General features: G+C 41.2%; 1 protein-coding gene across 1 annotated transcript in view; it reads left to right on the top strand.

Moving 5' to 3' along the window:
- Dgki (diacylglycerol kinase, iota) overlaps positions 1 to 19,148 on the top strand; it is a 423,919-nt gene that overhangs the window by 190,048 nt on the left and 214,723 nt on the right. The window contains exons 7-8 of the mRNA XM_013021551.1: positions 3,702 to 3,767; positions 17,110 to 17,181. Of these exons, the coding sequence (XP_012877005.1) occupies positions 3,702 to 3,767; positions 17,110 to 17,181 (138 nt within the window). The remainder of the gene's footprint in view (positions 1 to 3,701; positions 3,768 to 17,109; positions 17,182 to 19,148) is intronic.

The following is a 19,148-nucleotide window of genomic DNA, read 5'->3' as shown; positions in this document are numbered from 1 at the left end:
AAATCCAGAAGTGGAGTTGTGGCCCAAAAGGTAGAGCACTAGCCTTGAACAAAAAAGTTCAGGTACAGAGCTCAGTCCTGAATTCAAGTTCTGGTACACGCGCACACACACACACACACACATACACACACACACAAGTTGAGTGTTTCCTTTTGAACACACTAAATCTCATAGTCTTATAAATCGGCTTAGCAAATGATGTATATTGCAGTACAAATGATTAAGTCGGTCTAATTTTTCCATTGTTGAACTGTAGGAATTGTTGGTTTAATCTTTTGAATAGACCTGTCAGTAGCTACGTGAGCCTGTGAATCAGTCATGATTTCTCATAGGTAATTGCATGCAATTCTTGAAACACTTCCTTTCTTAAATTAATAGTCGCTGGGTGATTTATAATCTCAATAGGTACAGAATTTCTCTTAACTTCCGTGATAGGGCTCATTTGTCCTCCATTTTTGTGAAATGAATGGCAATTATACTAATCTTTTCTCTCTCTTTTAATTGCTGGCTGACATTTTTATGGATTCAATACTTCCAATCTAGATTGTCATTGAAGTTATTTATTGATGTGCCCTGTGGAAGTTGGTCCTAGTCTTCCCCAGCTCCTCCTCCTCCTCCTCCTTTTCCTCCTCCTCCTTCTTCTTTTTCTTAGGTTTCACTTTTTATTTCATATATGCAAAAAAAACTGCTTCAACCTTATACATCTTCATTCTCTCTTTTCTTACATCCTTCCCCATCTCTTATTCTTTTTTAAATATGTTTTTATTATAAAGATACTGTGCAGAGGGGTTACAATTACGTGAGTAGGGTAATGAGTCTATTTCCTATCAAGTATTTTTACCTCCTCCTTTGTTTTTCCCCTATCATCCCTTCCTTCCCTCCCTACCTCTCCAACTCTTCCTTCCCCCCCACCTCCACGACGTTGTAAAGTTCATTTTCAACATAGTGTCTTGTACATCTTGCTGTTACAATGGGTCATCCTATATCCTTATTTCAGCATTTTGTTATTTCCCTTCCCCTCCCCAAATTAGGAAAATGTATATACAAGATGCAGGGCACCAACATCAAATACAGTGAAAACAGGGGTTATACCATGGGGGAAGAACATACAAGCACAGCTCTTATTCTTAAGCAGATCTGCAGAGCTAATCTGTCTCTTATTAGAACTAGAAGAGGAGGCTCACCTACAAGGCAAAGAGGTAGAGCATCACGCTTTCTCCATTAATCAGGGGGTTTTGCATCAGTGAGTGAAGTGCACTGATGCTGTTGGATTCTTGGAATTGCTCTCACTGTCTGGAAAGTCACCGCCAGCTTCAGGACTCAGAAGCGTCCATGTGGCTGTGGAAACACTCACAGATAAGCCTCACCGGCTGGGCCAAGCCCAGGTCTTCTCAGGCTCTTGCAGGGAATGAATGGCATTGCCCAGGCAACAGGATTTGATTTCAAAAGATCTCATTGCAACAGCATCTGGAGACCTGCTAATCAGAAATTTGCATTCTACTTGCTTCCTGATGAGAAAGTCAACGGAGTCCAGCACGGAGGCGGTGTGGAGCTGGGGAGGGGGCAGAGGGGCTGGGAGGGGCCCGAGCCCGCAATTGACCAACAGAAAAAGAACTATTGCAGTAGTTTCACCCTTCCTGAGACCTCACTGGAGCACTAAAATTCTCATGAAGATGAACAGAGTCATTGCATATAAAGTATTTTTAAGAGCTCCTGGGATAGAGACAGAACTCAGTCAGGGTTAGTTATTATTTTCACTTTTTTTCCCTCTCTGAGAATAATATGAAATTGTACCTTTGTTTTATTAAATGGTGGCAGTAGGAAGAGAAAAATGAAAATTAGACTAATTTGCAGAACCATTAGGCTTCTTTGTATCTTATTATTGTTAAAAGACTGTTATCTCCTCATGGTCTTTGTGTAGTTTTAGTTGAAATTGATTTGACGTTATTTAGAGAAATAGAGTGGCATTTCAGCACTAATAATGCTAATGATTGTTGCAGGTATTCCTGTCACCCTGAAGTTCACACCTTGATAGAACTTTTTTTTCCTTTTCTCAGCATTTATTGCCGTTGTTTTGTCTGTATATACTGAAAATAGTTCCTGCCAAGCATGTAGTAAATATAGTGTGACTGAGTATATATTTAAAAGGGGTCTTGAAGGGAAGCTATGCATTGTGGCTTGATCCTGCAATTGGCTTGCTAGTCTAAGCCTAAGCCAGCATCATTAGTCCTGAAGATGTGGCTTTCTCTTGTGTGGATTCCGAGTTAAAGGATATGGGGCTGCTTTGCCTCGGGTGTGTTTGTTTGTGTTTCCTACTGTCCAAAACAAGATTAGAACATGAAAGCTAATCTACTTCCTTTTCCCCTGTGTTAAACACAGTATTATTGCCAATGTGTTTTCATATCAGGGTCTTTGTCTGTCTGTCTGTCTGTCTGTCTGTCTGTCTGTCAGTCTGTCAGTTTAAGGCTTGTCCTGGAGCTTGAACTCAGGGCCTGAGCACTATCCCTGTGTTTTTGTGCTCAAGGATTGCACTCTATCGCTGAAGTCACAGATCCACTTCTGGCATTTTTGTTGCTTCATTGGAGATAAGAGTCTCACGGACTTTCTGCCCTGGCTGGCTTCAAACCATGATCCTCACATCTCCACCCCCTGAGTAGCTTGGATTACAAGCATGGACCACCAGTGTTTGGTTAGGTGTCTTACTATGATATCTCTTTTCTTTAGCTTTTCTCTTCTTTCATTCTGTCTTCTGAAAAACTTCTTTCGAATCAGTGCCCAAAATTGGGATTCTCCTTCTTCCTGAAAATTGATTGCTTTAAGTTTCCTCTTGCCAGAATACTGTATGTTGTTATCATGTATACAGGTTTCTTAAACTCAGTTGCATATCATTGTTTCAGGGTCTCTCCTTTGCCTTGACAGAGTTCTTTCCCTCCTTCCCTCCCTTCGCTCTCTCTCTTTCTCTCTCTCCCTTCCTTCCTTTCTCTCTCTCTCCCTCCCTACCTCCTTACCCCCCTCTCTCCCTCCTTTCTTTCTTCTTTCTTCCTTCTTTCAACAGTCCTAGGGCAGGCTAAGCAGATACTCTGCGTTGAGCTCCTAGACCTTTTTGCTTCAGTTACTTTCCAGATGGGGGCTTATAGTTGTTCTAAGGCAAGCCTAGGCCACCCACAAGTCTGGAGCACAAGCACTCAGTTGCCCAGTTGGATTGCTCAGATTCCATCTTTTTTTTTAATTTTTGTCAGTGCTGGTATTGAACAGCAGTCCTCCCAATTTCTTCCTCCTGTAGTAGGAGCCATGCTACCTGGTTCTTTGTTTCTTTTTCCTGCCTCAGTTACCACCCAGGTGAAAGTTCTTTAGGCCTTTCACAAGAAGACACGAGGTTTTAGTAGTAAGAAAGTCGGGAGTGGCTACTCATCAGGAGTGGCGACTCACCACCCCTGAGACAGGAGGACAGAGGAGGAAGGCCTGGGAAGTAGAATGCCAGGAGGATGAGTGATTCCCTGGCGATAAAGATTTAAATTCACTTTAAAAAAAAAAACCTGCATTTGTTTTTATTGTTCAGCAAGTCGGATCGACATATTTTGATTTTGTGCTTGTCTAGGTTCAGGTTAATAGTATCTACAGTTCTGTGATCCAAAACATTAACCCATGACTATTGAGATTTGAGAACTAAAACGTACTCATTGAACTTTGTGTTCCCACAGAATTTTGTCCGTCACCACTGGGTGCACCGACGTCGGCAGGAGGGGAAATGTAAGCAGTGTGGTAAGGTAAGCCCCCTTCCCCCAGGCCCCAAGGGAGGCATCCCCCACCGCCATGATCAGTACATTCAGTCTTTTCTGTAAGGCCTTATTTCTCTAGGTCCCCTTTTCTTTTTGTGCTGGTCTTCTTGGGGGTTGAATTCAGGGCCTGGGTGCTGTCCCTGAGCATAGGGTCTCAAGGCTAGTGATCTACCAGTTGATATATAGCTCCACTTCTACGTGGAGATAAGAGGCTCAAGGACTTTCCAGTCCAGTCTGGATTTGAACCATGACCCTCATATCTCAGCCTCCTAAGTAGCTCAGGTTACAGATGTGAGCCACTGGCATCTGGCCAACGTCCCTTTTTCTTAAGAGATGTTTCTAGAATTCACAGCAAGTGGCAGTGGTCCTAATAAAAAGGAATCAGCACTTTTTCAGAGGGATGGATGAATTTTGCAGTGAAATTGAATTGTTTGTTGGTTTTTGATTACATAAGTCTCCCTATATTGTTAAAACGGATCTATCTACTTATTTGTTCAATGACAAATGAATGAATTATTGAAAGCACTACTTTTAGATACAACTGTGAGCATGTATGTTGTGACACATAAAACTGTGCCAAACTCTAGAACACAAAATAATACCTAGAAATACACCAGCCCCTTGGAACACTGTGAGGTTTTATCATTGATGGTGGGTCTGTTCTCTCTCTTAGTGTGGCTAGTTACATGCTCTTTGGAGATGCAATGACACTTGGAAAGTTTGGTAAGGGTAGTGGCATTAAGATGGTGCTGCAATGTTCTGTACAGGCCACATATTATCGAGCTCAGCAGGTTTGCTCTGATCTGCTGGGAAGATGAATCTGGTGAAAGGTACATCACCCTTTAAAGATTCTTTTTAATAATATCTCACGGCAGCAATAAAAGGAAGTTTAACAAAGATCAAGATAATCGAGGAGAAAATGGTTCTCCTCCATTATTTATTACTTTATTTATGCATGTGACTCCTTTGGACTACGCACTGGGGCATGATGGGGAGACAGGTTGTTTTTCTTTTTTTGACAGTAGAAGGATGTCAAGAAATACTGGCAGTGTGAGGCGTGGTGAGAGGATGATGGGGATTTGGAAAACATGCTATTGATTTTGCTGTTTTGCCCTGTGCCTGGCAAGAAAATATCATACTCTAGCCATCGGCGACCAAATTCTTCTCTGGAAGGTTCCAGGGCATGGCTTCTCTGTTATAGCTTCTATTACCTTGCCCAGTTCAATCCAGGGGCTTTCAGTTGGTTCCATGTTAGCTTGTAAAGGAGATAGACAGGATAGGTTAAAAGGGAGTCAAGGTAAAGACAAGGTAAAGAATGAGTGAGTGGAAAGATTATTTTTTAGTCATTTTACATGACTGTAAGAAGTCAGTTTTCTCTTGTCATTAGACTTTCTTCCATTGGGTTCATTTATCTTGTGTGTGTGTGTGTGTGTGTGTGTTGTGTGTGTGTGTGTGCGTGCACACATGTGTGTGTATGTGTGTATGTGTGCGCATGCACACTGGTCCTGGGTGTGTGAACTCAGGTCCTGGGCACTGTCTCTGAGTCTTTTTTGCTCAAAGTTGACATTCTGCCATGTGTGCCACAGCTCCACTTTTGGCTTTTTGGTAAAGAATTGGAGTTGAGAGTCTCACAGACTTTCCTACCCAGGCTGGCTTTTAATTGCAATCCTCAGATCTCAGCCTCCTGACTAGCTAGAATTACAAATGTGAGCTACCAGTGCTGGCTGAGATGGAGGAATTTTATTAAAATAAAAATCAATAAAACAAGTATTCCTGTATCATATTGCACTCCATATCTTATGCTGATGCAGCCAGCTAGAAGGGTAGCATGGACTTGCAGTACCCCGCCATGCTGTGGTCCCATCTCCTCTCCTGCCTCTCAGAGGCCGTCTTAAAACAATCACCTCTGGCACACACTGTAGTCCCCAATGAAGAGGTTTCAGCAATTCATCATGTACCCTTCATGGGGTACTGTCAGGTTCACCTTGTGTGACTCTAGTGCAGGTACACATGCATGTTAAGACTCAAGCAATTCTGAGATACATGCTCTCACACCTGTGTGTCATCAATCCTGGTTGGATTAAATAGTATTTCCTGGGATGCTAGCTTTTTCCCTGGATAAAAGCTAATTGTTCTGTATCCTTTTTCCCTGGATAAAAGCTAATTGTTCTGCTTCCTTTTACAGATTAAGTGGTCCAAAAATTACTTCAAACTGGTGCTATAGACAATTTCCATCACTAGTGCCCTCCTACATGTTTACCTTTCCATAGGCTTTTGAATCCCATCTGGCTTTACATACACACACAGTCACACATACACAAGTACGCGCGTGTGCACACACACACACACACACACACACACACACACACCCCAAACACATTTTCCACAACTTACTAAGGATGAGATAAAAAAAACAGCCAATTAGTAAAAGTTACTTTGTGTGTGTGCGTGTATGTGTGTGTGTGTTTACTAGTGGCTTGTAAGTGCTGAAATTTTCATGCAGTGTTTAGAGTTAAGAGTGCTTGTGGTTGTGGTTTCTATTTTGTAATTCAGCCATAAAACAAATATTTAGAGTGATTTTCTCTTGAGTCTTGAATGTGTGGGTTCCACATGAGAGGACTCACAGTTCAGTTGAGTAGTTCCTTTAACATTAGCTGAGCACCCCTGCTGCCAAGTTGATGACCATTGCATAATTTTATACCCCTGCTATTCACAGTCCTGTATGGTGAAGGAGCTAGAGCTGAGGTAGAAAAAAATCTGAAATGCTCACTTATATAATTTGAGGAATGCTTAATAAAGAAAGAGATTATTTCAGCTGTGTGGGCAGGAGAGAGGGGAGCCACAGGAATGGTGAAGATGCCATGACTGGTCAGAGTAGGGACTGTGGGCAAGCCTAGACTGCAGAGGCAGAAGCCAGCAAGGGCTACAGGACTCAGCCAGTCTGAGGTAGGTATGCTACCAGCTGTGGGAATAGAATAAATTCCCCAGTTCCCCTTCAATGCATAGTGACTAAGCCCCAGAGAACCAGAGCTCAAGGTACCCTTGAAGCAATTCACAAAAGCCAGAGACAAAATACATGGACTGGAGGGGCAGACAGATCCATGTAGCATGTCATGGTTAATGCTTGCATTCAGTCAAGGTGAGAGAGTCTGTGCTTGTTGACTCTGCAAACCTCTCTGTGATTCACATCATCACTCCCCACATCAGATTAGTTAATCAAAATTCACTCCAGGAAGAACATTGTAATAATTATAACTGATCAGATCCGCCATTCTTTCCGAGAATCAAGTGCCTAAACCCCACAGTAGGGCAGTTGTGGAAGTTCATTGGTAAACCACAACTTAAAAACGTATTATCTATTTCTTCTTGTAACATCAGATGCAAACATTATAAGCCAGTTAACCTTTGTAAACTCAGAATTCAACAATTTCAATCACTGAATCTTGAAAGCAGTCTTTAGTGGGATAACTTGTGTATTTTGGTCTACATCTTTTTTTTGTCCCATTCCTGGGACTTGAAATCAGGGCCTGGGTACTGTCCCTGAACTTTTGTGCTCAAGGCCAGCACTCTACCACTTGAGCCACACTCTGTTAACACACTTTTATTAGTTAATTGGAGATAACAGTCACATGGATTTTTCTGTCTTGGCTGGCTTTGAACCGCTATCCTTAAATCTCAGCCTCCCGAGTAGCTAGACATTTTTGATACATTTCAGTTTCCTTGCCAAATGTGAGACATCAGTATGAATTATTTGTTCGTGAACTGTAAAAACTTTCACATTTAATTAAGTGAAGCTACATGCAGCATATATAATGGGGAAATGTCAAACTACTCTTTAATTCTGATGGATATTGTTAAAAACTAATTTAAAGTGAACTTAAGTGTAACCAGGTGCTGGTGGCTCACACCTGTAATCCTAGGTACTCAGGAAGCTGAGATTTGAGGTTCACACTTCAAAGGCAGCCCAGGCAGGAAAGTCCACGAGACTCTTATCTCCAGTTAACTTTCAGAAAACCAGAAGTGGTGCTGTGGTTCAAAGTGATAGAACACTGGATTTGAGCAAAAGAGCTCAGGGATAGTGCTCAGGCCCTGAGTTCAAGTCCTACAAATGACAAGAACAACAAAAAAATGAAATAATGTACAATAGGTAAAACATACATATCTAAATAAAGTCTACTCCATAGAGCTTTCATAATGAAAACCCAGAATGATTTAAAACATTCCCTGGGGTATAGCTGAGTTATCATAGGGATGGTGAAACCACTGCAGGGTCTAAAATAATGGGAAATACTGACCTTTGAGAAGACTCATGGGTGAACTTTCCATATCAGTGGAGGGAACCATTCTCTACTACTCTGAAGATGTATGTGGCCTGCAGGTTCTCTTGAAAACTGGAAGTTCACAGGTATGGATGCATACACTAGTTGGGCAGCTTTGGTTGTTTGCTTGTTTGTGTGTTTGTCCAGCTATAAGTGAGGCATCTTCTGCTTTAGCTGCAGGAGAGATGGAGAAAGTACCCTCTGGGTAACGGAACTAGGGCCTAGAATCCAGGTTCTTCTTTAGGTTCCTGCCATCATGACTGCTGGAAACTTGGTTTTATTTTCTGTCTTTAGCTGAGTACCAAGAAAGGCCCCAATGTCAGCCACCATCCTCCTCTTTGACTGTTTGAGGTTTCTCATGGAAGGAATATCATGTGGTCTTTCTCCCGTTGTTTCTGGCTTATCTCATTGCAGGTTTATTATTGTCAGATGAAGAAGTTATATAAGATGAATAGGATGTACAGGGTGAATAGGTGCTAAAAATCTATGGTGGAGCAAACCCCTGTAGTTCCCTATAGTCTGTTCTATGCATTAGTAGTTAAGTACTGCCCTATGGCCCCTATTGTTTTAGAATTCTGTAATTTCAATTGCTATCAGACATTTCAGTCCACCAGGTATTTCCTACCATTAAGGTTAATGTACAGAAAGCCACCTCTGAGTATCTCAGCACTCAGCCTTCTTACCAGCATATAACTTACTGCCTTGGTGAATGAAGCCCCCTTGTGGCCTCTTGAAAGCCATAGTCAACCTATGGTTCTTGCAGACCATTGTCAATGGATGAGTCCCCTAATACAGTAATGCCAGCATGCCTGCTTTTGTGAGATTTTGATTGTTTCCTTCTCTGTCACAGAAATGAAGATATGTATACTTCATATACCACAGAGTCCTTGGTTCAGGTTTTAAAAGCCATATTATTATTAGTGTTAATGACATCTTTTAGGATTCATTATTATATGCTACCAGCTTATCAATTTTAAGATATAAAATATAACTGATATGAAAATCAAATTTTGATTATATCTAATGTAGGTGTTATATATTGACAGTGTTTTCATACTGATAAACTCTATTCAATGTTGAGTCTTGTGCACCTTTATCTTGCTCTCTCAAGACTCCTTTCCCCCTATTTTTCCACTCCTGCTATGACATTTTGCTCAGATTTTGTTTAGCTCTGCAGCCAGATCTTTTGAGATATAGCCCTTTACCTCTCTTAGCAGCTTGTGTATTTCCCCAGGGTTGGGTACATTGATGAAGAGGCCTTAGGAGGTCATTTGAGACACCTCCAGGAAGAGCAAATACATGAAAATCCCAAAGAAAGTCAATACCATTCTAGACAACAGACTTCCCTATCTCTAAGGCATGTTGTACTCAGCATTACCACTTGGACATAAATGCATGAATCCCAAAAGGACACAATGCGAGTAATTGGAGCAAATTTTGTTAAGTTTCTTTCTCAGTCATCTGGGAGCTGTTTAGTATAATAGGTTTACATGGAAAGAAAGCCTAGTTGGTTCTACCTGCAGACAAATGTTTTTCTCTGGTCATTAGTTGAGTCTAGAGGACAAATAGTTACTTCTTATAATGTTACAGATTTAGCATGTTTATAAGTTATGTAAACTGTCATGGTTTGAAGTTTTTAATTTGCTTTTTGCAGTACTTTTGGCAGAACTCAAGGCCTCACACTTGCTAGTCAGGTGTTCTACACTTGAACCATACATCTGTCCCTTTTTTTGCCATTTTTCTCTCTTAAAGGGTCTCACTTTTCACCTGGCACTGGCTTTAGACCATGATCCTCTTATCTCTGCCTCTCACATAGTGGGATTATTGGTATGAAATACTATGCTGGGTTGTAATGTTTAAGTTTAAATGTTTTTTACTAGTCTTGCTTTTTCTCCAAACCAATGTCCTTGGTGAATATTATCAACCTAAATTGGCAGTTCATATTGGTAAGGGTATATATAACTGCAGATCAATCAGGTGTGGAGATTAATTTTCACAGATGAACATAGCATAATTGTAATTAGTTGCATTATTAGAAAAATACTTCCATATGAGAGATATCTTTGGTGTTTTAGGAAAATGCTAAGTCCCAGAATTAGAAGTTTATGTATGGTCTGAGCCTTATTACATATACTACTATCTACATAAAGCATTTTGTCTTAAAATCAGAGTGGCCATGAATATGTGATATCAGAGCTAGAAGCAGTTAACATGTACATTAAAATATGAGTTGGTCATGTTATTTACAGGTTTCTACCTTACTTCTAAGGTCCTCGGTTGAGCTGAATCTTATCTGCTTCTGAAATATAGAAAGGTCCTTGGTGTAGGTCCTGGGTCTTGAACTCAGGGCCCATACAGTCTGACACACGTGTGGCCCCAGAGTTAGCTTGGGCCAGAAATCCTGTGCCTTTGATTTTGGACATTTTTCTCTTAGAAGACTCCATTTATAATCTCTAGTTTAAACTGGAGTCTTCAGGTAAATTAAAGGAAAAAGCTGAAATTATCTTGGAATGATGAGGCGGGCTGGATCTGCTGAGTATGTGGTTATTACCATCAATGTTGGAATGGAGGGGCTTGTGGTGCTCTACTGAGCAACGATACAAAATGAACCTACAGCCTGGCACTGGTGGCTCACGCCTTTAATCCTAGCTACCAGGAGGTTGAGAGCTGAGCAATACAGTTTGAAACCAGCCAAGGCGGGAAAGCCCATAAGGTTCTTACCTCCAGTTAACCACTCAAAAGTAGAACTGTGTTTCAAGTGGTAAGAGTGCTAGCATTGAGCAAAAAAAGCTCAGGGACAGTGGCTAAGCACTGAGTTCAAGCCATAGGACTGGCACACAAGAAAGAATTTTTGTGAACAATCAAAATGATGGGAAAATTGTAAAGCCCTTAGTTAATGCCATAAACACAGTAGGAAAGAATTTAGATGAATTCAAGGAAGATTCTAATAGACTCTAAATTTACCTAATTCACTTTTAGTCCTTACAAAGACATTGCTTGTTATAATTCAGTTTATACAAACATTGTTTTATTATAATTCAATTTAGATGATCACATGTATACATATTTTAGAAGTCTTAAATATTTATAATAATCCAAGCTTAAAACCAATATAATCAGTATAAGGACATTTAGGAAGTTCAGACAAATTATAATAGACCTACTCTTATAAAAACTAGAATGTTATGCTAACATTTTCCACTATGACAAAATTAAGGAAAAGTCATGTTATTACACTAGCCTAATATCCAAGGAGTTATGGCATCCAGCAAGAAAGCATGCAGAGTCAATGAAAAAGTGAACAGAAAACTTTGTTGAGGTATAAAATGTCAATGATTCATATGTATTAGAGAGGAGTTAGCTGATGGATTTGTTCATTAAAGAGTGAATGATGAACTATGGGAAAGAATAAGATGTTCACAAGTTGGTGAAGGATCCATTAACATAAATGCCATTTTTTTGTTTCTTTTTTTTTGTTGTTCCTTTTCTGGGTACAGGTCCTGGATCTTGCACTCAAGGACTGGTGTTGTCTCTGAGCTGTTTTTGCTCAAGGCTAGTGTTCTACCACTTGAGTCCCAGCTCCAGTGGTTTCAGCTTTTTTGGTGGTTAACTGGAGATAAGAGTCTCACAGACACTCCTGCCTGGGCTAACTTGGAGCCATGACTCTCTGATCTCAGCCTCCTGAATAGCTAGGATTACAGGCATGAGCCACCAAAGCCTGGTACTATTTTCTTTTTTTGGTCAGAAAATAGTACTCAGTTTGGTGAAGGTGTACGCTTTTGTAACTTTGGCTTGCCACCTTCACCTATCTGGAGATGTTTACATTGAAATAAACCCCACCACTTTGCGACCTAGCAAAACCCTGCTCAAAGTGGGAAAGCTTTCTTTTACATTAGTGAGTATCAAATCACTGTGTCATTTATATCCTATGACATACAGGTGAAGGTAGTATAACTGTTACTCTAAAATTGAAGTCTTTGCATGTCAACTTATGAAAACACCTTAGAGATGAAATACAAAATGTATAAGAGCATGAATATTTTACCCATGTATTACAAAGCCATAGAGATTTTTGAGCAAAAAGAAAATACTTGAAGTTCTCTCTTTGTAAGATAAGTATTAATGGAGGGAAGTTATTATTTGGGTTTGGTTCTAACACTTTATGAGCCTTGGATATAAGCTAGAGGATATTGGAGAAGTTTATTGAGTTGTTTGGAGGGTAGAGCAAAATATTCACTCTTGTGTTGGATGAAATCAGATCAAACAGGAAACAGCCTAGGGTCAAGAGATACCTTCACCTCAAACCTCAGCTAAATACAGAAACAATAAAATGGTTTCATAACATTATTTATAAAGCTTTTTTTTTTAAAAAAAATCTGGTTTCAGCCAAGGCTGTGTGCCAGTTGGTATATGCCCTACATTGCAGAAGAAAGAAAGGCAACAGAATTTTAGCTGTTCTGAATAAATCTTGTTTAAACTGTATTCCAAAGGCTCAATTGGGGACAAAAGAGAGGGGCGGGGGGAAATCATAGACCCCAAAGAGTGACCTTTCCCTTGATGTTCTTGATATTTTAAATTCTGAAGTCAGTTGGCTCCAAAGCATCTGGCCTCCCATCCTTGTTTTCTTCTTTGATGGGGCTGAACAAAATAGCCCTTAAAAATCATAGAGTCGTTTGAAATCTAGTCAGGCCATCTGTTGGTACCATAATGGCAGACTTGGGCCAGTGTTTAAACATGGGTGATTAGGAATCGGTTTCTTTCTTTCTTTCTTTTTGCTGCATTTCAGAATCTGGACAAAATTTCTCCCTAGCAGGTGGTTTTTGGAAGCAGGGACCATGAAGCCACTGAGGCGGTTCTATTTACGTCTCTGCTACATCATAACCTAAATCCATAATCTGCTGTGACTCTGCCAAAGTAGAGTCCCAAAGCCAGTGCTGAGCTGATTACCATCAGGCTCATTTCCAAGAGATCCATCAGAACTCTGCATAAACACAATGCACAGTGGCCCAGTTATGTTTGGCCTGGTTGTTTGTTTCTGGCATCAGCCTGGCTTTGAGCACTATGGTAGATGGCATCTGTTTTTTCTCCAAACCTAGAAGGCCAATATCCAGCCAGAGAGATATAGCTGGCTACAATCAACCTACAACCTAGGAGAGTACCACTCAGCCATGCACAAATTGCCAGAGGGCTTTCTCTTTTAGAGTCATAGAGAAGAGATGCTGGTTGGTAGATCCAATCCATAAAAATACCTTTCCACATGTGTGCATATAATGTGTACATTTATGGTGTTATTTAGTCTTCTTAAATAGCACATATATACACATATTATATTGCATATACTATGCCACATTATAATTGTGTATGAATAAAAGCATAACTATTATATTTCTTTTTTAAAACATTTTAATTATGTTTAACTGCACAAAGGAGTTGCCATTCACCAAACCATTTATGAATACAATACATCTTGATCAATGTCACCTACCGCTCCAACCTACCCTTTTCCTTACTTAATTTTAGGTTATGTATTGAATTTTTTCATTAACAAAGCAGCATATGTATACACTGGGTCTTGATATGTGTCACCACTTAAACATCTTCCCCCCCAACCCTCCCCATCCCTTGTATTTCTCAGTTCGGTGGCATATACAATGAGTTTTTGCCTGAATTCTCCCCCCATCTCCCCTTCATTCTTCTACAGTCTCCCCTTGGCTCTCCCTGTTCCCTTGTAAGTACCCATGTTTTGTGCCACGCTAATTCCTTACCCTCAACACATAATATAGAAAACTTACCACCATTCCCTATCATATCTGAACCCACTGCTACCAATCTAAATCTAAACCATCCCCTAAAATCACCGTGATTTACTTGATGACTTCGCAGTGTTGGTCCTGCCATCTGTACCTCCCTTGGTCAGGAGGGCTAGTGTCATTCTACACACTTTACCATACTGATTTTACTTACACAGCCTCTCAATATGGACACACATAAAGTGAAATTTGGAATCTTTGCGTGTTAGCTGTAACTGTAAGGGTTGGATTTCTGCCTAGAGAAAGGCTTCATGGTAGGTCTATTTCCAGTGGCTTGTGTGAGATGTTTAATGTCTGGGTCATGCTGTGGTAAGCAGCAACCTTCTGAGAAAGTTCAAGTAATAAGAGAATAGGTATCCTATGCCTCTGACGTTAAGTTGTGAAAAACTCTATAGAGTCTGTCTTCAGCAACCTTCGAGTCCCATTGGAAAGAGAAGACATATGCAAAAATAATCAGCAATTTAGAGTACTAAAGAGTGACTAAATAGGGAGGTGCAGATGGCAGGCAAATATTGAGGAGTGATCATGTAAATTGGGGTGTTTTAGATTTAGATTAGGAGTAGTGGGTTCAGATACAATAGGAAATGATGGTAAATTTTCTATATTCTGTCTTGAGGGTGAGGAAAGAACATGAAACAAACCATGGATGAAAAGAAGACAGAACAATGTGGAAGGATTAGACCTGACTCACTATAGACAAGAAAGGAGTGTCAGATTGGTGTGGGAAAATTAGTTGGGAAGACTCTGGATGGTTCTAGAATCCTACACGATGAGATTATTCTGTTAATCCCTGAGGAAAGAAGTGCCTTTGAGTCTTTTGAGCTAGAGGAAGAAACTGAAAAGGGATCACTTAACCTGGTGGTGGTAAAGAGTGGAGGGGGAACTCTCAATGGGGAAGATGAGTTCGAAAGTGGAGCAGACACCACTGGGTGGAACAGGGGGTCTGAGGTGGGACAGTTCAGCGTGCCCCATTCCCTGCCAGCTCTGGTGTACTTGCTCTTAGCTGATAGTTCCTTTCTCTACACAGTTTCAAGAATGGTTGCTCCAGCTCTTTTACTGCTTCTTCAAAGGTGGCTTGAGGGCCAGTGGGAAACTTTTCAGGTGTCTGCAATGTGAAGTTATTTTGGCTTCTTTGGTGCCATCTTTGTTGTTGTTGTTGTTGTTTCATATTGAAGAGCTTGGCATCTTTGAAAAGCCCTCCACCTTTCATTTTCCACTGCATTGGAGTTTGTGTCCTCTCTGTAAATTCTTCCTGATAGATGGCTTGTGCCTCTCAGGTCCTGGGAACTGGGGGTGGGGTGTTGTGGTCAACAGGTGGCTATGTGTGTGCTGCTCCAGTACATGGATGTCTCCTGAGAAGCCCTGCCCTAACAGAGGAGGCCCAGCGGCAATGTTATCAAGAGGGGAGAGGTTCCTGTCAGAAGCCCATACCCCCCAAAGCACATCAGGTTCAACCATTTTACCAGGAAGATGCACAGGACTCAACACATAGCCCTCATGCATGGCTTATTTCAATGCAGAGCCTTTGCTTTGTGAATGGGATGAAGCCTGGAAGAAACCAAGCACAAACCCCTCAGTGGAGTCACCTGGGTTCCACTGAATTCTTCCAATAGTACGTGGTGAAGCACAGCTGAAGTGTTGCCCATCAGTCTCCATAGACACCCAGTGCCCAGGCGGAATCAAAGCTTGTTCCCATGAGTTATGCAAGTGCTAATAGCACATGCTGAGGTTCCAGACTCCCAGAAGGAAAGCAGGTGATCAACTAAACGGGGCATATAATTTAGGCCCAGTGAGCCACTCTAGCTACACTGAGAATTGGGGGGAAACTCTGAAGTCCAAGTTCTCAAAGGTGCCTTCCAAAGGTGCCTACCTTTTTAGCATCTTTTCTTAAGGGATTCTTCAGCTTGCTGAGTTAACTCTTTTCTGTATGGAGAATGAATGACAGGTATTAAACTGTTGAGAAAGAGTAGTTGATGAGTTAGTTTTTCCAAATCCAAGAAGAGTCTGACATTAAGAAATCATGTCTTAAGGATTCTGTGTCTTCTGTACTGGCAAAAAGGAGGATCAGAGGAGCAATGACTGAGCAATCATTGAGCCAATGTCCCTGTGCCAAAGGCCGAGGGTTGAAGAAGACTTCTGATAGCATGGTGGGCACTAGAAGAGGAAAGGGAATGGAAGGGGGCAGAGAGACTTGAGAGCCTATCAAGAGCAGTAGACTGGCGGTGGCCACGGCCTCTGCCAAATGCCATTGAACATTGTTTCGTAACATGCTAATTAGCTCCTACTTAAATTATCTGTGCTCACAAAGGAAGCCTTATTTAGCCAGTACCTTGAATAACTTTCCTTCCCATTATGTATTTTTGTTTTCTTTTGACTGCCTTACAAAAGCTCTATTAAAAAGACAAAAAAATGTTTACCTCTACGTCTCATGTTTGGACTTGGATTGAACAGGCAGACAGAAATGGCTGAGCTTTGGAGTGGAGGGGGGAATTCTTGGAGCATTTGCTGCATTCTTTTCTTTGGTAAATATGGAAGAACAGCAATAGCTGTGATCACCTCTTCCGTTCTTGGTGGAAGGGTTAATCCTCATGCTCTAAGAGGATTGGCTTTTTGCAATTCCATGGCTTCTACCACTGCTTATTGGTGAGGAATAATGAAACCTAAACACTGTTGCTTTAGGAAGCAGGAATCTGAAGGGTATGATTTAATTTTATCACCACATCCCTGCACTGCTCCCTGACTTGTAGAAATTGTCTCTCTGTTATTTACGTTTTCCATTTCTGGGTTCTCAGATACTAATGTTGGATGGAGCCTTTGCGACATGTGATGGTTATTTTACAGGACCAGGTGAACCAAGATGACTTTTTGTTGTTGTTGTTGTTTGGCTTATAATAAAAAGGTATCAAATACACTTAAATATTAGAAGCGACTCTTTTTGTGTGGCTGGCTCAGATAAGTTCACAGTGTAGGAAACACCAGTTCCTCCTCTCTCTCCCACTCCAGATGGTTCAGAGATAGAAAATCATTCTGTGGCCAGAAGGTGGAGAGCACAGAGCTGAAGGTAGCACTCCCAGTCCTGGTTTTTATAATAGTAGTGGGTGACGATTCTGGCCTTTTTCACTTCTTTGAACTTCTGGAGGGCAAGTGTGGGCTGTAGTTAAGTTGGTTTTAAATGCTCTGTCTCTTGTCCTGATACCCCAGGGTTTCCAGCAAAAGTTCTCCTTCCACAGTAAAGAGATCGTGGCCATCAGCTGTTCCTGGTGCAAGCAGGCGGTAAGTCTGGGATAAAATTAAGCAATATGGGCTCACAGAGGATCACGATAGACTCACGTCATTGCTTGAGTCCCTGACTGCAGGTGGCAGGTTGTCAGGGGGCCCAAAAGGAAGCTCAAGGGCTTCGAATCCTGTGTGAGGTCTGGATGTTATTGTAATTATCCATGAGCCCAGTGTTTGTTTAGGAGACTAAGGCCATTTCCCCACTTACTGTCCTTTTGTCAGTATCCCCCCTCCCACGTATAAGTACATACATCTTCTGTTCAAACAAGATACTCCCTTATTTGGTTTTCTACCTGTGTTTTCATTGCAGTGATGCTAGTTGGGTCTGACATAATAGCTGACACCTATGTTTATAAATAAAGGTTTATTGAAACACAGCCACACCTAGTTACCAATGTGTTATCTGTGGCTGTTTTTCGTTTATATATTGTCTGTGAGTATTTTTATACTCTAATAGATGAGGAATCGGTTGACAGGCTTAAAATAATTAGCATCTGGGTTTTGGAAAAGGAAAGAAAGCTTGCCAACCCCTATTCTCATCTCTTAGTCAACCTCTATCTTTTAGTTTTGTCTTTGAGACAAGGTTTTATTATGTATCTCAGGCTGGCCTTGTACTTGATAGCTCCCTGCTATCAAGCCTTCTGAGTACTGGGATTATAAGCATGTGCCACTGTGCCTGATTTTCTTCTTACTCTTTAGAATGGCTGTATGGAGTGGTGTTTTTTTGCCCCTTTATTATACAGGGGACCTAAAAGCACAGTCTATGATATCATAGCTAAATTAAGGGCTTTCAGGTAGCCCTATTCCTCTACATAGATCACATCGAACTAGCCACATAGCCCATGGGACTGGAACAAATGCATTTACTTTGAAACAACCATAACTGACCTTCTTTTCCTTTAGTGATGCTGGGATTTGAACTCAAGGCCTTGTACTTGGGTAGGCAAGCACTCTACCATTTGAGTGATGCTTCCAGTCAGATAGGGTCACACACTTTTTCCCCAGGTTGTCCTTACAATTTCTTCCTCCTAAGTAGTTGGCTTACAAGTACAAGCCACAGTTGACACTTGATGCTACAATTGACACCTTCTTGTTTTACATTTAAAACTATTTGTATTGTAGCAATTCCATAAGGTCCAATCTTATATTCTTCCTGATATATTGTCCTTAGGTCTCCACATGCTTAGAGAACCCACAGTCATTAGAGAGGGTCTCATTCATCTGGGGAGTTTAATGTGTGCTCCCAGCTTATTTGGCCATCTTTTTATTCTGGCCTCTGTTGTCTTTGTACTAGCTACCCCTCCCATAACCTTTGTGCTTTGGTTCACATACAAAGGCATTCTAAGTTTTGTTTTTTTTTTAGGTAGTACTGAGTTTTGAACTCAGGGCCTTAAAGCTGCTGGGCAGTTGAGCCCTTTTGGGGTTGGTTTATTTTTGACATAGTGTCTTGCTTCATTCCCATGACAGTCTAAACTGTGACCCTCTTATGTGTGCTTTCCCACGTCCCTGGGATGAGAGGGATATGTGCATCTCTACACCCAGCCATTGTGTGTATTTTGTAGCCTGGGATGACAGCCACATAGCACCATTCCCAGCCATTGGTCAAGGTAGAGTTTTCACAACCTTCCTTCCTTCCTTCCTTCCTTCCTTCCTTCCATCCTTCCTTCCTTCCTTCCTTCCTTCCTTCCTCCCTTCCTTCCTTCCTTCCTTCCCTCCTTCCCTCCCTCTCTCCCTTCTTTCTTTCTTTCTTTCTTTTCTTTCTTTCTTTCTTTCTTTCTTTCTTTCTTTCTTTCTTTCTTTCTTTCTTTCTTTCTTTCTTTCTTTCTTCTTTCTTTCTTTCCTCCCCTTCCCTTCCCTCCCCTCCTTTCCCCTCCCCTCCCTCCTTCCCCCTCTCTCTTCCTCCCTCCCTCCATCCGTCCCTCCTTCCTTCCTTCCTTTCTCTCTCTCTTCTTTTCTTTCTTTCT

This window comes from Dipodomys ordii, unplaced genomic scaffold (genome assembly GCF_000151885.1).
Source record: "Dipodomys ordii isolate 6190 unplaced genomic scaffold, Dord_2.0 Scaffold56, whole genome shotgun sequence".
NCBI classification, from domain to species: Eukaryota; Metazoa; Chordata; class Mammalia; order Rodentia; family Heteromyidae; genus Dipodomys; species Dipodomys ordii.
The sequence above is the reverse complement of the archived record's forward strand: the minus strand, read 5'-3'. Positions and strand labels throughout refer to the sequence as shown.